Source organism: Plectropomus leopardus, chromosome 1, assembly GCF_026936395.1.
Source record: "Plectropomus leopardus strain MGB_pleo_1.0 chromosome 1, ASM2693639v1, whole genome shotgun sequence".
Lineage (NCBI taxonomy): Eukaryota > Metazoa > Chordata > Actinopteri > Perciformes > Serranidae > Plectropomus > Plectropomus leopardus.
The window spans coordinates 40,537,561-40,558,951 of NC_142176.1; the positions used below are offsets into that span (position 1 = coordinate 40,537,561).

General features: G+C 36.9%; 2 protein-coding genes and 1 long non-coding RNA gene across 4 annotated transcripts in view; 1 reads left to right on the plus strand and 2 right to left on the minus strand.

Moving 5' to 3' along the window:
- The window catches only part of LOC121941772 (AP-2 complex subunit alpha-2), a 29,475-nt gene extending 26,034 nt beyond the window's left edge, over positions 1-3,441 (minus strand). Inside the window, exons 1-2 of one of the 2 annotated variants that reach the window (XM_088081125.1) lie at positions 3,212-3,441; positions 1,400-1,468 (exon numbers count right to left, since the gene is read on the minus strand). In XM_088081125.1, the coding sequence (XP_087937251.1) occupies positions 1,400-1,468; positions 3,212-3,278 (136 nt within the window). In that variant the 5' untranslated portion in view covers positions 3,279-3,441. The remainder of the gene's footprint in view (positions 1-1,399; positions 1,469-3,211) is intronic. The other variant, XM_088081130.1, reaches the window with a different exon arrangement.
- LOC121943098 (tryptophan 5-hydroxylase 1-like) overlaps positions 1-17,993 on the plus strand; it is a 30,059-nt gene extending 12,066 nt beyond the window's left edge. Inside the window, exons 2-12 of the mRNA XM_042486497.2 lie at positions 8,984-9,087; positions 10,268-10,414; positions 10,580-10,763; positions 11,428-11,528; positions 11,637-11,704; positions 12,355-12,551; positions 12,894-13,029; positions 13,152-13,278; positions 13,800-13,895; positions 15,100-15,233; positions 16,763-17,993. Of these exons, the coding sequence (XP_042342431.2) occupies positions 8,992-9,087; positions 10,268-10,414; positions 10,580-10,763; positions 11,428-11,528; positions 11,637-11,704; positions 12,355-12,551; positions 12,894-13,029; positions 13,152-13,278; positions 13,800-13,895; positions 15,100-15,233; positions 16,763-16,937 (1,461 nt within the window). The 5' untranslated portion in view covers positions 8,984-8,991 and the 3' untranslated portion in view covers positions 16,938-17,993. The remainder of the gene's footprint in view (positions 1-8,983; positions 9,088-10,267; positions 10,415-10,579; positions 10,764-11,427; positions 11,529-11,636; positions 11,705-12,354; positions 12,552-12,893; positions 13,030-13,151; positions 13,279-13,799; positions 13,896-15,099; positions 15,234-16,762) is intronic.
- Positions 17,994-18,066: 73 nt separating this feature from the next.
- On the minus strand, positions 18,067-20,066 carry LOC148190467 (uncharacterized). Its single transcript, XR_015777276.1, has 3 exons — positions 19,737-20,066; positions 19,546-19,656; positions 18,067-18,884 (listed from the first exon to the last, which is right to left on the minus strand). It is a non-coding gene; the product is annotated as an uncharacterized LOC148190467 (long non-coding RNA).
- Between the last annotated feature and the right edge of the window lie 1,325 nt (positions 20,067-21,391).

Consider the following 21,391-nt stretch of genomic DNA (forward strand, 5'->3'; position numbering starts at 1 on the left):
GGCTGAGTAAGGCTACATTAATAAATGCTTTCCTTCTCTGTCTGTTTAAATTCTGTTTATTGACGTTTTTACCCACTTTATTGCGCTGCAGCGTACAGTCCAGGCATGATGAAGTACATCAAAGAATTTTGGCTGTGTTTCAGTCAAAAAACATGCTCATCTTGATAATTATATGGATCGGTATAACAATAAATCCAGCTATATATGGAAAAGATTGAAGATTTGTGGCTGTGTTTTAGTTAAAAACATATCAATCTTCATAATTATACAGATGAATAAATAACCATTCCAATACAAACAAAACAGATATGTAGAAGATTTTGACTGCGTTTTTGTTAAAAAATAGTGTCTATTATGTCTATAATATCTGTCTATTTCATGCACAGTGGCTGTTAGTGGCTTTTCTCCTGCTAGACAGAATACAGAGGGCTGGTGGAGGGCGAAGAAGTAGATACTGTTGATGTAACGTTTTAGTTACGTGAAACACGATCCCAAGTCCATGGAAGACGTTTTATTTTGAAAATTGACTGGATGCACCGCTGCTTGACTTTCTGCCTGGTACAATCTGCTCGGTGGAATCACCAGCATTGTCTAGAAAATATGCGATCGGCTCCAGAGGCCGTGCTGTGGCTGTAACACACCACTGGCGGACCTGGTGGATTTTAGGGGGAACAGTTCAGACACAGCGACAGCCATTAAATTACAATTACCACAACACTATTGTAGGCCTTTGCCTAACAGTCAAGTTAAAGTTCACATCCACGTCTGTCCAGACTCATATGTAGTAGCGACAGTACACAATGCTTCAAATAAGGATGTTACTGCAAAGAAGCAATATCCAAGTCTCCCCTTTTGTTCCTGGCATTAATAAATGGCCAGAAATGTGTTTTTGCAGAACATTATGTCGCAGAAGCTGACATTTGACCGTTTGAATATGGGCAAAGACGTCAAAGCATCATCATTTTATCCTATGAGACATTTGTGTGAAATTTTGTCAGAATTTGTGTATGAATTCTTGCGGATAAAAAACATATTTTGGGACATCACACTGATCTTGCCCTCTATGACCACCAAAATCTAATCAGTTCATCGTTGAATAAAAGTGGGTGTTTTTGCCAAATTTTAAGAAATAATGCATTCATGAAAATGGGATGGACAGACAGACAGCCAGCCAACCCAAAAACATAATGCCTCTGACCACACCTGTCACTCGTGCGGAGGCATTAAAACTAAAAAGAAACTGTCAATTGACAAAGCTGAGACACAGTCATGAGATGAGTTAGCGAAGCAGGTAAATCAGTAACAGGAAAACATGTGCAGTGGAAGTCAAATGTTCGTTTTACAAACAAAAATGCCATTTATGCCATAGATTCAGATTTTGTCAGAGTTGTTCACCTACCTTTAAATTTCGAACGGATATTGGCCAGTTCTTTGTTTATCCTTTTAATCTCTGCCTCTTTGCTTTTACCTGCAAACAGATCAAGATATTTTGCATGTTAGTGGTGGTGCGTTCACTCATGATGAATCTGAATAAATTATACATCTTCCTTGTTTATGCTGCTGTTCACCTTTCTGATTAAGTGAGAGGAAAATCTGTGTTCATCATAATTAAAGACTGTGACACTTAAGACAAGGTTATTGCTTTTTTTAATGTGTTTTTATTAAGTATAGTAGAGCTTAGTGATAAGCTATATTACATTAGCTTTTCAACAGTTTTAATCTTTTATCAGTGACCTTACATGCACCAACCACTTGAGCACAAATCCTGCATCCACGTTAAATGATTGCAAACATCTCTGGTGACTGTACTGCAGCCTCTGCACTGGAACTGCACTGCAAATACCAGTTTGAACCCTAAGCATATTTACTGACTATATACACTAAAATGGCAGAAATTCTGCTCCAAAACTTTGGAATGAGCTATGGGAGCTGGTGACTGACAAGACAACAAGTAGATCAGAGAAATCTTTGTATTTTGACTGGACATACCCAACAAATTACAACACCTGAGCTATGTTGACATATTAGTCAGTGACACAAATATCTTGTGAAAAACTCAAACCAAGGAAGAAATGAAAACAAATTTAACTTGATTATTTTCTCTATTTTCTTAAGTGGTGATGCCCTTTAATTTTATTTTTTTCACAATTAGGTCTATTATTAAATGAAGTCATTTAAGGGTCCACTGATTATCGGCTGACCGATTATTGGGGCTGATATTTGACATTTTGCCGATTATATGTATCATTTGAATTATGCATATGGGTTCCAAAAATTGGTTATTGCTCTCATTAACTTCTGATAATCGGTACTGGCCCTGAAAAAAAACAATATCGGTCGACCCCGAATGTCACTGCTACAAGAGGTCTTTATCTACACTACAGGATGTGACAATCAAGTCATAATATCTGCATTTTTTCGCGGCCCTGGTGAGGGATATGTGTTGTTCATTTCCTTCTCTGAGAACCACAGCGCAAGTGTGTTGGGTAATTCTAAAATGCTTGATAAACACTTTAACAGAGTGGAAATGTTAAGCAACATATTTGGCAACAGCAGCGCCCAGATGAAAATGCACTTGAATGCACTATGCATGTGTGTGTGTTAGTTTGTCTCTGAGTGTGTAAGTTAACTGACAGCCAGTTCCTCTGAAGGTCCAGCTGAACGTCTGAAATCATTGGGAAGGTTTTGAAGCCTTGGTTAGGAAAGGAAACCTGGCAACGTGTGTAAAACACACCACAGCATTTCATACATTTAGATGAGCGCGTCCTTTTCACGTTAACGTTACATTGCCTGACCTCACAAAGTCTAAACTGGCAGATGCAACGTGTTACAAACGTGTGTGAATGATGTTAGAGAGAAATAGTTTAATTTCTGACAGAAAACTGAAAGCCCACAAACTTAAAACGCCTCAGACGGATACAAATGGCAGTTTGGCATTATATCTCCTGTTAGCCGTGCGGTCCACGCCCTTCGACATGACGTTAGCAACTGAAGCTAGCAGCTAACATTAATTAGCTAGGCTAGCCAGCTGAGTGGTCGTTTGTCTGACCCCACTTTAACATTTTAAAGTTACAAAAAACGGTAAGTAAAGTGCAAGGGACACGCTTTTTGACATGTTGTGGAAACCACCCGTCAGACGGCTAGTCAACGTTACCCGCACTAGCTTGTTATTAGCCTGGCCATGAAGTGTGAATGTGATAAACAAACTTACAGTTCCTGATGTCAGAGATGAACACGGCCAGGCCACGCATCCCATCTCCTTTAGAGACCGCAGGCATTTTGTTCAGCCCCTGTTACCGTGACGCGTTTTCGTCTGTGTTTAAAAATGACAAACTATCTAGAGTAACTTTGTTTCAAAGTTTGCTAACCAGCTAGCAAGTGCTGCATCGGACAGGGAGCCCCGAAATATGACGGAGACAGGAACCAAACAAGCTGCGGCTGCGTTCACTTACGTGACATCCTACAACCTACAACAGGGCGGTGTTCCATTCATGTTTAGTTTAACAACATCATGAATGGTTAAAAAGAGAGCACATAGTTGAGCTGCAATGACAACAGAAGATGAGAAGACATTTTAACACTTTTTAACGTGCGCAAATTGACTTGATTTTTTATTAAAACATGGGAAGAGGGCAAAGTGCCACTGAAGAAATGAATCAAAAAGAGAAAAAGGGCTAGAAATCAGTAAAAGAAATGCAAAAAACCCCAAACAAACACAGAAAATTATGTAAAAAAAAGAAAGAAAAAAACAATCAAATGAATATAATAATAATAATAATAATAATAATAATAATAATAATAATAATAATAACAACAACAATAATTCATATAATTTGTAGGAGCCTTTCAAAACACTTAGTCAGCCTACAAGGCAGAGTTAAAACACAACATTGTTGCAATTAACATTTGGAGCAATTCTCAAAGTGCTACAAGGTTAAAGCATTAACATATAAAACAGATAAAAACAACTAGCATAAAAGCTTATTTAAAAGTTATAAAAATATGAGCATTTCCCAGGGAAATGAGACCAACTCATGTTTTTGAAGCTATGTCAGTGTCTGATGAAAATTACGCAATAGGAGCAGCAACTGTTTGACAAGTATCCACACACACCCACCCACACACACACACACACACACACACACACAGAGCTGTAACAGTACAGTATAGTGTAACCACAGTTTTTATGTACTGCTGCTGACACACTGAATGCATATGAACCAATTCTAATCACAGCAAATCCAATACGGTATGTTATTTAATGATTATTTTATTATTCTCAGCGATCTCTCTGCTCTTCCTTTAAGTTCTACAATAGCAGGGACCTTCTTATCAGCATCATTTAGAGAGGTCATTTACTGCTGTCTATCCCCCACGGGTATTCTTTCAAAATGTTTCAGTGCAGCATAATGAAATAAAACAACAAAAATGCACGTGTTTGCAGGACGACCCTGCGCAGAGACCACGAGGCACATGAACACACTCTAATTGTGTAAACAGAGAGCAGATGCATCACACTCTGAGATTGGTTTTCATTAAGCTTCTCAAAGGAGCAGAGATGCACTGAGGTCAGATTTAACTCACAGAAAATCCTGTCTGCAGAGAACTTGTTACTTATGGATAAATTTGCATCAATGATTTTCTTCTCAGAGGGCTGCTGAAGGTCAGATCCGGCTGTAAATGTGTTTAAATATGCCAGGGCTCATATGGAGCCTTCTAGAGACAGGCTACTGTTTCAGACAAAATTAAAGAACCAGATGGAGACTTCCTGTCTCTTGCTCTAATTACAGTTACTCCTCATAGATGGATAACTGCACGGGCAAAGTGGGCACGTGGCCAGGGTCCCACAGTTAAGGGGAACCTTTGGCCTTAAGGTTTATGTTCATCGGTTAGAAATAAAGACTTAGTTTATAGAGGAGGCCTACATGTAAGTAAAAATGTAACATACATTTGCGCAGTCAATTAACCCTTTGAAAAGTGGAGAAACACCACTTTTCTTGAGCTGCTTGAGATGCCTGTCTCAAGACTGAAAACCATTGAGATTTAAGAAAACTGGTGCGAGTTTCTCCCCCAAAAAAACATGGGGGTAGAGGCTATAAGCAAAGATTGCAAGGAATTAGAAGATTTGAAAAAACGAGGGAAAAATATATTTTTTCTAATGATCATATTTACATATTTGAATTCAGTAGCAAAATTATCATACTTTTTTAAACACCTTTTCCAGGTCATTTCCTTGTTTATTTTTTTAACCTTTAATTTTTTTTTAATTCTTCTTCCTCTTCTTCTTCTTAATGTTATTATTATATTACTTTGTATAATAATAATAATGATAATAATAATAATAATAATAATAATAATAATAATAAGAATAATTCATTTTTCATTTTAATTAATTGATAATTAATTTATTATTATTATTATTTTATTTTTTATTTTTTGTACATTTCAGTTAATTTTCATATACTGTCTACTTATCTCTTGCTCAGTTTTTTGCGTTATTTCTTCTTTTGTTGTTCATCCCCTTTTCCCAATGTTTTTGAGCGAAATCAAGCCAGTTTGCCCAGTTTAAAAGGGTTAAATAATTTGTGGGGTGAAAATGTAATGCATATGTGTCAACTGTGCTATAAACACGGAGAAACACACTTCTAGTGAGTCAGCCAAATAAAAAGAAAAGAAAAAAGAACTAGACTTACAAGCAGGTAAATCTGTGTGGCCTACCCCCTCTGCCAGTGATACAAATCATACGTCATTCCTGTGCTTTCTCACCACCAGCGTCAGACACCCACATTCACCGTGTGAGGCCAATCACCAAGCCACATCCTCAGTAACTATGGACCAAGGTGCACATAAATAAAACGATGTAGGTTATATGCACGTCTGATGTGAAGAACGTAGAACCTAAGAGACTATCTGATTCACTCATTAATCAGTTTTTCCAAACCTCATTAATTTCACCCCTAATGTGCATACTGATGGCAAAAACTTATAAACATGTTGGGGGATCGTTAGAGCAACACCATTAACACACCATGCAGTCATTTGAGTCACCCACTAAAGCTGTTATATTTATGTATAACAGCTACCTTGGTAACAGTAAGTATAAAGACAACTAATTAAGTGACAGTCACACAGTTAACATTTCCATCAGAATGAATAGCTCAGCATAAAATAAAACAAAATATACAGTTTGCAAAAATTGAGTGATAGAGTTCTCAGAAATGAGTTAGCATTCCAGTATTCAGTCAGCAAGATTTTTGGGTTTTTGGTTAGCCCTCTGGTATCACTTTAATTTACAACCACTTAAGGCCATTAAGGACAAAAATGTCCACTCCAAAACTTTTCATAAAAATACTATATATAAATCTGTTTTTCCCTTTTTTTGGCTTAAATCTTTTAATCAACTTCAGTCCTAATCAAAACTATCAAATTGTTAAACATTGTTGGGATTTTAATCCTTTAATGGCAGTTTGAATACATGATGTCACTGTTGTTTTTGATGAAAAAACAAAACAAAAAATGAATTATTTTCAATATGATAAATGAGGAGAGATTGGGGGATTTCTTTTTAACCCCATTCTGCATATGGTGAAGATTAGCAGCAACATTGATTTTAATGCATTTATAATTTTTTGTCCAGAGTCAGATTTATAATTTCGGACCCGTTAAAGCCACTAAGGACAAACATGTCCACTTCCAAAAACTGCTATGAAAATATTACAGATTGATTTTTTTTTTTTCCACTTTTTGGGGTTAAGTCTTTTCATCCACTTCGGTCCTGATCAAAACTACCAAACATTTATTTATTTTCAGGACTTTAACCCTTATGCAAGTTTGATTACATGATGTCACTGCTTTTCATGAACAAAAAAACAACAAAAAACACACACACACACACACACAAAAAAAAAAAGTTATTTTCTATATAATAAATGAGGGGAGGTTGGCGGATTTTTTTAAAATCACAGTCTTGGAAATGTCAAAGACTTGCAACATTATTGATTTAGATGCATTTATAGTTTTTTGTGCGGAGTCAGATTTATAATGTAGGACCCCTTAAAGCAGGGATCGGCAAGTAAGCTAAGTTTGGCCTCGGGCCAATTTTTTTCTAAACAATTAGATGGCAAGCCACAACATAATTAAAGGTTAATTTAAGAAATTGATTGATTCATTTATACTTTTAGATACATACACAGCAGAGTCAGCATTTCGGAGAATATGTGCTCTCTGCTGGGTGTTGGAGTTTTGGAGTGTGTGCTCTCCGCTGGTGTCGGAGTTTCGGAGAATGCGCGCCATCCACCACTGTGTTATTCTGATTAATTAACAGCTTTCACATTTAAACAGACTTTTCAAATTGCTGCACAATACAGGACACAGTAGAAAGATCATGAACAGGGAAATCATGGCCTAAATGTAAGCTAAATAACAATTCTGATAATTACATTAATCACACATAGGCTCAGTGCTTATTTAGGTCAGCCCAAGTAACTTTATGATGGCATTTCCAAGTAATATTTTACACAAGACAGTGAGGTCGCAGTATGGTCTTAAAATGTAGGCTAGGGATTGGCAAGTAAGTCTGGCCTGGGGCCAGTTTTTTTCTAAACATTTCATAAACATTTTTCTATAGATTTAATTAATAACATAACATTAATTGATTAAAAAAATGCAACTGAAATTCATGATTCATGAATTTCATATTTTGAGTCATGGAATGCTCTAAATGGGCTTGGTTTTATTTTCGCTTTTCATATTGTGAATAATAAATATGTAGTAGCCTATCACTTTAAATTTGAATATAACTGCTTCTTTTTTACACGCAAAAACTTCACCACTTGGACTGACCATGTAGCGGAGCCCAACTTATTCTAATAATTATTTGATACAGGTTTACTCTCAGAATTATTGGTATCGGTGGACCCATTCCTCAGTTGTGTTCATTTGTAAATATTATCTTGCTAAACAAAATGTGTTATACACATTTGTTTGCCACAGAGTTTATTTTCTGCTGTAAGCCCAAATTCAATAGAAAAATCCCATAGCTTTTTTTTGACAAGGGAACCAGGGCGACGCTTACTTCCACACTGGCCTGCAGAAAAACATCATCCCTGTAGTAATCCCTCTGTAGTAAAATCAAAGATCTCTAAGCCTTTCAGCATGCTTCATAGAGACTGGAATTAATTTAAAAAGCAACATGAATTCATACCACACATAAAAATAAAAAAAAGGCTGATCAAATTTTTGGAACAGTAAAGTTATCCTTTTAAAGAGCTCATGAGCTAATGGTTTCATTAATAATAGGTTGCCAGTTTGTTAAAATATAAACAATTTTAGAAACAACAAGGCAAATGCATACCAGGACCACTGACCACTGATTATTTTGTCGCACAATAGTTGCATTTCAGCTCTCAAGATGAACTTGCCAAGTTTAACCTCCTAAAACTAGGTGTTAGAAAACCTTCTAGTTAAAGGAACAGGGACAGTTGAAAATTCAAAAACAAATTTTTCCTCTTACCTGTAGTACTATTGATCAGTATGGACTGTTTTTGTGTGAGTTGCTGAGTGTTGGAGATGTCACCCATTTTGATTGATATACTGTCCCAGTGGCCTCTTCTCTGTACCTCCCGCACCATTATTGCTTGGACGATACCCTTCGTCAAACTCAGCCTTCACTGTGATCTCCGCTACACGGCTGTAACATTTTGTGACTGCATCTTGCACTGTTGCTACATTATTATGTGGTGCGTGTTTGTCGGGCCATATGAATCATCAGCCCCCCCCTCCCCAATACAGCTTCATAAACCCTGCAGCACTGCTCTGTGAGACAGTGCACCTAGAAACTCGCACTGGAGCTGATCTCAAAGTCTTGAGCTGCTGAGAGAGGCTGCTATTTCAGAGAACTGTCATCCAGTTGCAGGCTAAGCTGTAACTTCTGCAGAACAAACAACTTTACTGCGAAATAATTACACTTCTGCTTCTGATCCAGAGACAGGCATGTATGCCAAGAAGTCTGAAGAACAGGGGCCACGCAGAGGAAGGTCCTTTGACTCAGTGAAATCTGCTTATGAGGAGAAGCAGCTCAACAGAGAAGTAAGTGACAAATGATGTTTGTGTTGTATGTAAAAAAATACACATTTTTCCTGTAGTGCTATTTATCAATCTAGATTATTTTGGTGTGACTTGTCGAGTGTTGGAGATATTAACCTAAAAGATGTCTGCCTTCTTAACCCCTTTAGTAGAATAAAAGAACTTAACACTAAAGAAATTTTACAAAAAAGTGCTAGAAATGAGTAAAAAGTACAAGACAAATACCAGAAAATTATATATAAAAAGATTTAAAAAATGAATATAATAATAATAATAACAATAACAATAACAATAACAATAATAATAATAATAATAATAATAATAATAATAATAATAATAATAATAATAATAATAATGATAATTTTTATTTGCATAGCACCATTCATACACGAAATGCAGCCAAAAGTGCTTTACAAGAAGGAAACTACATGCAACAAGTGCTTCAAAAGACACAGAAGACGTAAAGACATAATAAAACCTGCATGTAAAAATAAGATAAGATCAGAATAGAATAACAACAACAATGGATAAAACCCACTTGATAATACTAGTAAAAGCATGATAAAATAAGAATAAAAATTGAATGCACAGAATGCATAAGATGGAAAATGAAATAAATGAGATAAAACCCGCAGACATTGTTATCAAAAATGAGGCTAAAAATAGAGTGTGTAAAATGCATAAGATAAAGGAAAATACAACATTTAAAGAGGTGCAGCAGTGTGTAAATGCAAAGCAAAATGCAAAGCAGTTAAGTCAATGCTTATTAAAGGCTAAGGTGAAGAAATTCGTTTTTAGTTTTCTTTTAAAAAATATTTAGTGAGGCAACTTCTCTGATATCTACAGGCAGTGTGTTCCAGATCTTTGGGGCATAACTGACAAAAGCTGCATCACCAATTTTCTTTTGGCTGTTTTCGGGAACCTCCAATTAACTAGCTATAGATGATTGCAGTGTTCATGAAGGCAAGAAAAAGTGACAAAAAATACATTTGAAAAAGATAATTCACTCAAGATAATCCACAGATCTTGCTGTGAGCAGTTTGATGGAGGATATATTTTCTACAGAACAATAGCCATCAAAACAATATAAATACTGCTGGGATCTGTAGGTCAGTAAGCATTGAAGAATATGTTTATTTCAGGCTAAATCACTGATGCATACAGTATGTATACTTTTTTAAAGGTGACGCTGACGAAATTTGATGAGAAGCAGGATAATAGGAGCATCTCCACTGGAAGATCCACTGGCTCTGAGAAAGGCGCTGTAACCATCGTCTTCTCACTGAAAAATGAAGTAGGTGATCTTGTCAAGGCGCTGAAGCTTTTCCAGGTGAGTATTCAAGGATTATTGTCAAAGCATGCTCTCTCATCTTGAATTTAGAATTACTGGAACTTTTTTGTTAAATTGATCTTCTCTGGAGAACTTTGTTTGAAAGTTTTTTTGCACGTTCCTTTTTTTCTCATCTGTTGTTGTCCGTTTGTTATGTATGTGCAGGAAAAACATGTCAACCTTGTTCATATCGAGTCCCGCAAGTCCAAACGAAGGAATTCCGACTTTGAGATCTTTGTGAATTGTGACAGTGAGCATGAACAGCTCAAGGAGCTGACTCAGCTGCTGAGGAGGCATGCTGATATTGTTGAGATTATTCCATTTGAGAACTTCACTCTGCCTGTTGACGGTAGGCCACAGTTCACTTTTGACGTACTGATTTACAATAAGAAAATGTATCAATCAATCAATCAATCAATCAATCAGACTTTATTTGTATAGTTCTTTTCATACAAACAAACTGTTACACAAAGTGCTTCATATAATAACCCCCCTCCACTCTCTCTCTCTCTCTCTCAATGTGAATGAAAACACAAAAAACAAAAAGAAAAACAGTTCTTATTAAAACAGGGACTGAGGAAATGCTACCATAAGTGAGAAAACACCAGGGGCAGGATAAAACCTACAAATAAAAATAAATCAACCACCGAACAAATAAAAATGATAATAGTAATAATAAAAGATAAATACATGTAAATAAGAGGTAAAAGAAAGGATAACAGCGCAAAGTAAAATAATAAATTGATATGTGAAAGAAAAATAATTTTTTATAGGAAGTAGTAAAACTGTGAAGCAGACTAATAGTAAAATTAAAAGCCAAACTAAAAACATGATGAGGGGAGGTTGGCAGATTGCAACATTATTGAGTAATATTAAGCAGTAATTGCTTTAAACATATAAAGCAATTAATAGTGTACGTGGTTCAAGTCTAATTCACATAATTATACACAGAAGCAAAAACCTATGAGGTACAAGCAGATTTCTTACTGAATTGCACCTGAATTGTATTTCAGATCTGGCTGGTGTGCCCTGGTTCCCTAAGAAGATCTCTGATTTGGATCTGTGTGGTAACAGGGTTTTGATGTATGGCTCTGAGTTAGATGCTGATCATCCGGTATGTAGGACAGACCCAGCGGTAACAGAGTAGCTATGACAGTTTGTGTACTTTTATTATAAGGAATTCATGAAAGTGTAAACTTTGATTGTGTTTCTGTTTTTGCAGGGATTTAAAGACAACATGTACCGTAAAAGAAGGAAATATTTTGCCGATTTGGCTATGAGCTACAAACTGTAAGTTCAATTGTTTCTTTGCCTGTAATGCAAATGGTTTTATATTGCCTTAATTTATACAATTGACTCAGGTGACGTATTTCAAAATTGAACAAGTGAAATTTTTTCAATTAAATTTTGTTTTTTAAACAAAATTAGAAACAAATGAAATGCGCCATTTGATCTTGAGGAGAGGACCATGTTACTTAACTGTAACAGTCAGTAAAGACCAAAAAATTTTTAAAAAAATCAAAAAACACATTTAGGGAAACAGACAACCTCCAACCATGTCTACTACATTCCAGTTATGTATATGCATCATCTGCACAAAACTGTCATTCCATAAAATAAATTAACAACTACCAAACCACACTAAAGGATTTCAATAGTATTGAGAAATGTAAAGAAAGGGCAAGAGAATGAAAAAAAACACGATAATAGAATCAAGGATTTTAAAAAAAGAAAAGATTTATAATAATAATCAAATAAGTATTTATAATCATGTGCCCTTTAAATAGCAGGAAAATATTGCGCCATTCTGACTAAAGACCAGGTTATTGTTGGTCAACGGTGCAATCACTTTCTCTCTCCCATGTTTTTATTTGATCTCTTAAAGTCATATTTTATATTGATGTTAGCAAGCTTACCAACTCTCCCTGTTTTTTTTTCAGTGGCGAGCCAATTGCTCGTATAGACTTCACAGCAGAGGAGGTGCGTACATGGGGTGTGGTATTCAGGGAGCTCAACAAGCTGTACCCTAGCCATGCCTGCAAGGAGCACCTGAAGAATCTTCCTTTGCTGAGCAAATACTGTAACTACAGTGAGGACAACATCCCCCAGCTGGAGGACGTCTCACACTTCCTAAAGGGTAACTGTTTAAATCTTTTCTAATTCTGAGTGTCTCAGCAAACATGATACAAACAGCAACTACCAAAGTTGAGAGCTTAAGCCTGAAATACCCTGAGCAGCAGTTTATATTACACACACTCGTATCACTCTGTGGACAAAAACCCTAAGGGTTAATGCCAATAGCATGTCATCCCCATAAAATATTCTTACTCAGAAATCAAATTCTTACATGAGGCCCATTTTTTCTGCATATAGTAATTCAAAAACTTTGCTGTCAAAAGTATTCACCTTATCTCTACCAAAGAAACAGACAGGCTGTGTGTGTGTGTGTGTGTGTGTGTGTGTGTGTGTGTGTGTGTAGAGCGCTCTGGCTTCATCATTCGGCCTGTAGCGGGCTACCTCTCCCCCAGAGATTTTCTTGCGGGCCTGGCCTTCAGAGTGTTCCACTGCACTCAGTATGTCCGCCACAGCTCTGAGCCTTTGTATACACCTGAACCGTGAGTACGCACATGCTCGCACACAAGACATTCATGTCAGTTCATTTCACAGTTTTTTTTCCTATGATTTTTTCAGAAAAGCAGTGGCTATGTTTGCCTTCTCAAATGTGTGTTTGTTGCAGAGACACGTGCCATGAGCTGCTGGGTCATGTTCCTCTGCTGGCTGAGCCCAGCTTTGCCCAGTTCTCTCAAGAGATTGGTCTGGCATCGCTGGGAGCTTGTGATGATGCTGTACAGAAACTGGCCACAGTGAGGAAATAAACACACACACACCCACACACACACACACACACACACACACACACACACACACACACACACACTAATATCTTTTATAGTATTTGTTACAGAAAAAGTTATTTGGCAAAAAACAAACAGGAGATCAAAACATTGTCCACACATACTGAAGAACCATTGGCTGCTTATGTCTCTATTTATTATAGCACAACATCCCTTCAGATGCAACACTGTTGAGCAGCTGATTATTATATTGTGAAACACCTTTCTATTGATCAGCAGCACAGCTTGTGTGTCAAAGTTCACCAAAGTTGAACTCGAAGTTAGGTTGAATTTGCATGGATTTACTTTAGTGCAGCACAAGAACAAAATGTTGGCATTGCAAACAAGGATACTTAACCAAAAATACGTATCATATCAACATTTCAATAACAATGATGATCTTAAGTTTTTTTTTAAGTGTTATCTATTACTCACATTCTCAGACTGTGTATAAAAAGGAGATACCAAAGATACAACCTATTTTGTTGCAGTGTTATTTCTTCACAGTGGAGTTTGGTCTATGTAAGCAGGACGGCAGGCTACGGGCCTATGGAGCTGGACTCCTCTCCTCCATCAGTGAACTCAAGGTAACACATTTTTATACAGAACACATTCATCTTCTGCACTCATTGTCTGTTTGTATTGTTTGTATGCACATACTTAGGTTGTCTTACATATACGTAAAAAAATAAAGATTTCAACAAAGTTTGGTGAAAATCTGGCCATTTATGAATGACTTAAAAGACAGCAAGAGATGTTAAGAGGACATTTGAAGTTTGCCTTTTCTACCTTTTACCATTTAGTGGAATATTTTTTGGAAAGGCAAAACAATTGGCTTTTCCTAAGGGCAGAGGGATGTTGTATGCTGTAAAGCCCTCTGAGGTAAACTGGGTTTTGTGATAATGGGCTTTATAAATAAAACTGACTTGACTTGACTATTCTGTGCTAATCCAGATTGCTGTTACAGCATCCCAACCCATTCTCATCCCCAGGGTGTCAACTATGGCACCTTGATCAGTGGCCCCAGGCATCTCATACCAGCACACAAGGCATCCTTTAGAACCTGTATGAGATGCAACAGGCCTTTGACCAACTCCAGAGAAACCCATCCAATGCAATATTAGATGCTCAGAGCAATTGACATAAAGAGGAAAAAAGTTGTGTTGGGGTGGTGGATGGGTCAAACAAGCACAGGACTTTTACCCAGGAGACCACTGTTCGTGTTCTTTTTGTGAGCAAAATTCAGTTTTGATTTTCTTGAAAACAACATCACTTAGTTGATGTCACAAGACATAAGTGGTCAAGTCACTTATTTCACATAAAATATTGATTCATTTACATGTAACTTTATTAACAGTCATGCTTATTTTTATTTTAACCATTAGCATTTTTTCTAATCCTAGCATCGTAGTTTTGTCCACTTTACATAAAGTCACTTTGGTGGCAAAACCAGTGTTTTCTGAGAACATGACAGCTTACTCTGAAAAGACTCATGTATCCATCCATCCATTTTCTTCCACTTATCCAGGGCTGGGTCGCGGCTCATGTAATGAGTAGCCATTGATACAGAAACTGACATGTCCAAAACTAACTGTAGAGGTCTAGCTAGAGCATCATTTATAGTGTAGGGCTGCTGAACAAGCTGCCGTATATAATAAGCTGGGAGTAAGAACATGTTGAGCATTCACATGCAGTCAGACAAAGTCACATGCAGTTTCTTAAACCAACCAGGAAAAGCAGGACTGTTCCTCAATATTAATGTGTCTACAATATATCTCTTTCTTCTATCAGCATGCTTTGTCTGGCAAAGCCCATATCCTTCCATTTGACCCCGTGGTGACCTGTAATCAGGAGTGCTTAATAACAACGTTCCAAGACGTTTACTTCATTTCTGAGAGTTTTGAGGAAGCCAAGAACAAAATGAGGTCAGTAGAATTATGTTTTTTCGATGCATTTTCCCCCTTTTTTAAAAATAACTTTATTTAAAGAACTTTTTCGCTTATGCAAACACACATACAAATGAACAAACAGTTGTGATATACAGATATGTAAACATTATACACAAACAGGCTTACAGTATACGCATTCCTTATCCCTCCCTACCTCACTTGAGATCAACAGCACATAAAAAAAAAGAGACGGGTGTCCAATATATACGTAATAATTAAATTTGCAATGTCTACACAAAAAGAAATCCCCTGTGAGACTGCATGGAATATAAAAGAGTCAGTCCCTTTACATGATTAATTGATCAATGTATGGAGACCATATTTAAAAAAAAAAAAGTATCCGTTCAAAGTATGTCTAATTTTCTCAAGCTGAAGCAAGAACAGCAGCTCATGCAACCACCTCTTGGAAGGGGTGTGTTTGTTAGATTTCTTATTATTAAGAATTAGTCAAATGCATCCTTCCCTTGATAATGTAGGTAAAATCCATTCTCTAACCAGTAGACATTACCCAACACTGTTTGACATGGCCAAAGTTTCAACATTTGCTTTTCTTTGTAGAGTTAAATGAAATGTATATGCATACTGTATATGGCTCAAAGCAGAAGGTAACCACCTTATCTTAGAGCAAAAGAGAGAAAGCAAAGAGAAGCAGCTTTGTCTGCTCTTTTCAAACTTACTGCCACTAGCTGTTGGTTGAAAAGGAACTGTTGCACCACCTTTTTTAATTATTTTTTTTACAAGACTGTTTGTGAACTGATAAATAGATGTGCTAAATTTTTTAGGTGTAATTTTTAAGTCTGAACAGAGCCAGGCTAGCTGTTTCCCCATTATTTCATTCCTGATGCTAAGCTAGGCTAATGACCTCCTGGCTGTAGCTCCATTGTGTTTTGGTGTCCACACTATATTTGCATAATGTTGTTGTTTGGGTTGATATATTTTAGGAAATTAACCCTTTAACTCCTGAGCACTTTGGCTCCATTTCTTTCAAAAATGTGGGAGGAAGGCAATAAGCAATGAGAGAAGAAATGACTCAAATATTAGCATGAAATTAGTAAAAAAAAAGTACAGGAAATAACCTGAAAATTAAATATGTATTTGAAAAAATGACATAACAAATGAAAAGGGATTTTTTAAAAAGTGCTTTAGAAATGTATAGAATTTTAAATATGTAAAAATGACATTTTTTTCTCCTTGACATCCCCTGTTTCTCCAAGCTTTAAAAAAAAGGTATAACATTTAACTATTCCAAGTTGCTCACCGACTTTTCCCCCATGTTTTTAAAAGAAATCACACCAATTTTCTCATGTGTTCAAGGGTAAATGCTTGATTTGATACTTGATTATACTTGATTTTACAATTTCACTTTTCTCTTTTAGATGAGGTTTTTTAATTGTTGACTGATTACACACAAAACTTCAGTTGAGTGATTGTGCAGCTACAGTGTTAAGAGATGATTGAAAAGTTTAACTGGGCCACTGATATAAATGACTTTGCTGTGTTTACAGAGAGTTTGCCAAGACTATTTGGCGTCCATTTACAGTCCGCTACGACCCCTACACCCAGAGTGTGGACGTCCTAAAGGACACCAGCAGCATCAATAGCATGGTGAAAGACATTCGGCATGAGCTGGACATCGTAGAGGATGCCCTGAGCCGACTCAACAAACACCTGAAAGTATGAGGGGGCTGTTATGAGAGTCTGAAGAGATTAAATGGAGTATAAATGGGTGGGAATGTGTGAGGTTCGACTGGGATTGGGGGGTAGTTTTGTGAGAATCTACTGCTGTCGTGATTAGATAAACTTGATCAGAGTTGTCTTTTCCATATACAGGTACTGGCTTGGCTTGACTCTGACTTAGCATGTCTGCCCAGTGCAGAACTGATTTGCATTTACATACAACAGGGCTACCTGCTCATAGGTGTCTTTAACAGATGACACGCGTCATTATGGTGTAATTCTGGTCAACAATTTTCTTGTACTGTTCGCACTGGGTTTTTTTTTTTTTTTTAAATAATGACTTCAAAATTCAAAGCCCCTGGAAATGTGACTTGAAATAGTAACAATGCTCATATTATATCAATGTTGAGTGTCTCGTTAAGTATCTACAAAAATCGAAGTGAAAAAAAAGTGTTCCCAGCTATTAGAAAACCAAGTTGAAAACAGCTCATTTTGAAGAAAATAGCTTTGCTCCAGACTGTGTGGGCATGGCAGGTCATGTTTTGATTGACACCTCCTTGGATCCCGCCTTTGTCAACTGTTCTTTGTCTCCACGACAGCCATGGAGCAAAGCAGAGTGGGTGTGGCACACTCTATCTGTTCCAGCCCTCTGACTCTGGCTGCTTTCCTAAATCCAATCTGACGCTCTACACTAACATGAGAGAGCTGCTTTTCAAAGCCACGGAGCGTTCTGTTTCTACATGAGTTAACGGTTAAGTTCATACACATTCACTCCATTCGGCTCTTTGCTGCTACTTCTCCCCAGATAGACTGCCCAGAGTGCACTCTGACACTCCCAGAGTGCACTGCTCTGGATAACTGAGTGGTAAATTCCAACAGCACTCTGAATTTACCAACAATCCACTTTGTGCCTCTGGCACAGAGTGAGTGTTTCCAAACACAGCCTATTAAAAGGAGCATTGAGAGATTTCAGTTTGGCATGTTAAATTAGTACCAACTGACAGCTGACTGAACTTTTGATTGGCTTTATCCATATTACATGATATGGATCGGGGATAACCATGCCCGAATCAACATCGCTTCAAGAAACTGTGAAAAAACTAAAACACAGTACAATATTTCACATTTGGACTGAGGCTAATTTCTGATCATTTTATTGTGCACACAAGATAAATTACATATTAAGAAAGTTTTTCCTGAATTGGGTTCCAACAGGTTTTTAAAACAAAACAGGGTGGAGCTATATTCACTTTTTGTGTACATGTGTTAGATTGTATATTTGTATTGTCTTACTGTCCTTTATATGCATTTTCTTACTCTTACTCCTATTACATAAAGCACTTTGAGTTGCACATGCTGTATGAACTGTGCAATACAAATAAAGTTACTATTATGCTACACAAAGCTGGAATAATTTCCCAGAAGATCTTAGATGTGCCCCATCTCTGGCTACTTTTAAAAAATCTTGAGTCGTTTAGGTGTACCTTTTAATTGTGACTGATAATTGTGCTCTGACTTAAACACGTAGTGACTTTGTGTAATTTATCATTTTTATTCATTTCATGCTTCTTACTTTCTATAGTCCATTCCTTTTTATGTAAAGAACTCCAAATTGCCTCCTTGTACAAAATATGCTGTGTAAATGAACTTGTCTTGCAAAGCTAAAAGCAGCTTTGAAGGTGTGGTCCTGACTGTTTTTAATATATTTGTATATATATATATATACATAAATCTATAGATACTGACTTGAACTCATATGTCTTGACCTCAAAGTGAGTGCCAGTAAAATTACGCAGTGACACATAGACATACAATTGTTTCTAAATTGATTACATTTGCTTATCACAGTGGGCTCCATCCTTGAAACACAAAGGCTCCTCCTTAGACTGCAAATTTCTCATGGACACCAAGATGCATACAGATGTGGCTGGTCTCTCCTGTTCCATTTGCCTTCAACAAAACATAAATATTCAACTTGCAAATTGTACAGTAAGCTTGCCAGACATACATTATATACGCTACTGTTCAGTTACCTGCTGCAGAAGCTTGATTGAGTACTGTCAGATGGCTAAGTGGACTAATTATTATTTTTATGAATGTTTTTTTCCAGTGGTGCCTTTGACATTTTGGCCATAAATGTCAACATTTCATCATTTTATCGTATAAGACATTTGTGTGAAATTTTGTCATATCATATGAATTCATGAGTCATTGCCAAAAGCACGTTTTTTGAGGTCACGTGACCTTGTCCTTTGACTGTCCATCACCAAAATCTAATCAGTTCATTCTTGAGTCCATGTAGACACAATATGAGGAAACTTCCTCAAGGTCATCTTAAAAGATTACGTTCAAAAGAGTCAGATGGATATAAGGTCACTGTGACCTTGACCCTTGACCACCAAAATCTAATTAATTTATCCTTGAGTCCAAGTGGACGTTTGTGCCAAATTTGAAGAAATTCCCTTGAGGAGTTCTTGAGATATTGTATTCAGGAGAATGGGGCAGAGGATCAGACATAATGCCTGATAAAAAGATATCAGTGCTACATTATGGACTGCTACACAACAAACATACAGCAGGGAAAAGTACAAAATCATCATTAAATTCTTACAGCTGCTGATCAGAATGGCGTTGTCCCTTGAACCGAATAGCCTTCCAGTGGTCACTCTTCGTGAACACACAGCTGGGTCCAGGTGGGTCTGCTCTCTCTTGTCTCACTGGGCTTTAACACAACACAAACAAGTTAATTTGACAGTTCTGAGATGGTGAACTGTCATAAAGAGTTAGAAAAGTCCATCTTACCTCATATCTCTGGAGTGGCTGTCATGTTGCTGAAACGCAGTGACCTCAGAATCAGAGACGCCGTCCTCTGTCTCCTCTGACACATTCATGCTGGAGCTACCGCTTTACAGAAACAAGCTGGACTGATTTCTCACAGTATTACACCATAAACCTCAAGGGATCACCCCTGTCAGCAGAATATCACATTAATTACAATAAATTTGTCAGTAAACGATTCTTACTGTCCTAACTCCCATCCAGGTTATACTTAAAAAACACTGAGCATTAAATCAGAAAACTCTTCTGTTTGAGTATTTGTGTGCGTCAGATTTATTCTTGCCACATCCTCCCAGCTTTATTTTTACTTTTTCAAACCAGTTCAACCTGCTTGCAGTGACTATGTCTGTGCCAGAAAAATCACAAATCACATGACGTAGTTCAGCTGCGTCTCCAGTAGATGGTGGTAATAATCCATTTGCAATGTAAGCCAAATCTATTCAGGAATAATACAGATAGATAACCTTTATTGTCCCAGAGAATACATACAAATACACACATACTACATGTTCACAGATTGAAAATGTATGTGTCTTGCACAAAAAAGATACAGAAACATGCAAAGTACTCTATATACACATGAGCATAGACACAGATACACATAGGTATATACTATATGCTGCTACGTACATACAGTTTCATATATCCAAACACAGACTATATTCTGCCTAATGCAGTCTGTGATCCTACACTCTCCTGGGCTGAAATGGTGGAGAGTTTGGATTCCCAAGGAAAACAACAAAACACAATACTGATGTGCATATATCCATTGAAGAAAAAGATAATGATTTTCACTAGAAAGACGCAAATATAAAAAATGAGTTCAGTGGCAAAGAAAATGTATTTTTCAATGGAGTCTGAAGTGAACAACAGAATAATTGTCTTCCGTATATATATTCACTATTATGTATATTTAATATTATATTAAGTCTATCTATCTATCTATCAATCTACTATCTATCTATCTATCTATCTATATATATAGAGAGAGATGTGTGTGCGTGTGTGTGTGTGCATGTGTGTAAAAACACATCCATTATTACAAGCCTATACGCCTACTTGCCTTATGTCAGCACATATCAAAACCAACCTTCACACATGCATCATATCTGAATCAAATCTAAATCAAAACCAAAACATGCCAGTCTGACTACAAGGAATCAAGTCCACATTTAATTAATAAAATAACCTCTGAAATACTTTAACAGGCATCAACAAACCAATCAATGACCCTACATATGCATGACCATCATAATTTGAAAAAAATGGCCAGGCTGTCTACAAGTGATCCAATCCTCAGCAACATCATATACAACACAGTGAGAACAATTAAAAATACAGTTTATACAGATTAGCCCTTACTTTAAGACAGAAGCGACCACACAGGCCTGAGCTGCTTACATCTCCATTAATCCACTCTTCTGATAAGTGCGTGTCAATTACCTTCTCAGAAAGCACAAGAGTTTTTGTGTCTCTGCAAATTGTGCATCCCAGGTTTCCATCTTTATCAAACAGCCAGGTGTTGCGGGACTTCCATTCTCGCCACTGCTGGCTGGTCCAGTTAGCCAGGAGAGAGAGGCAGGTGGAGTCACCTTCATCAGCGACCTCTGAGCTATCAT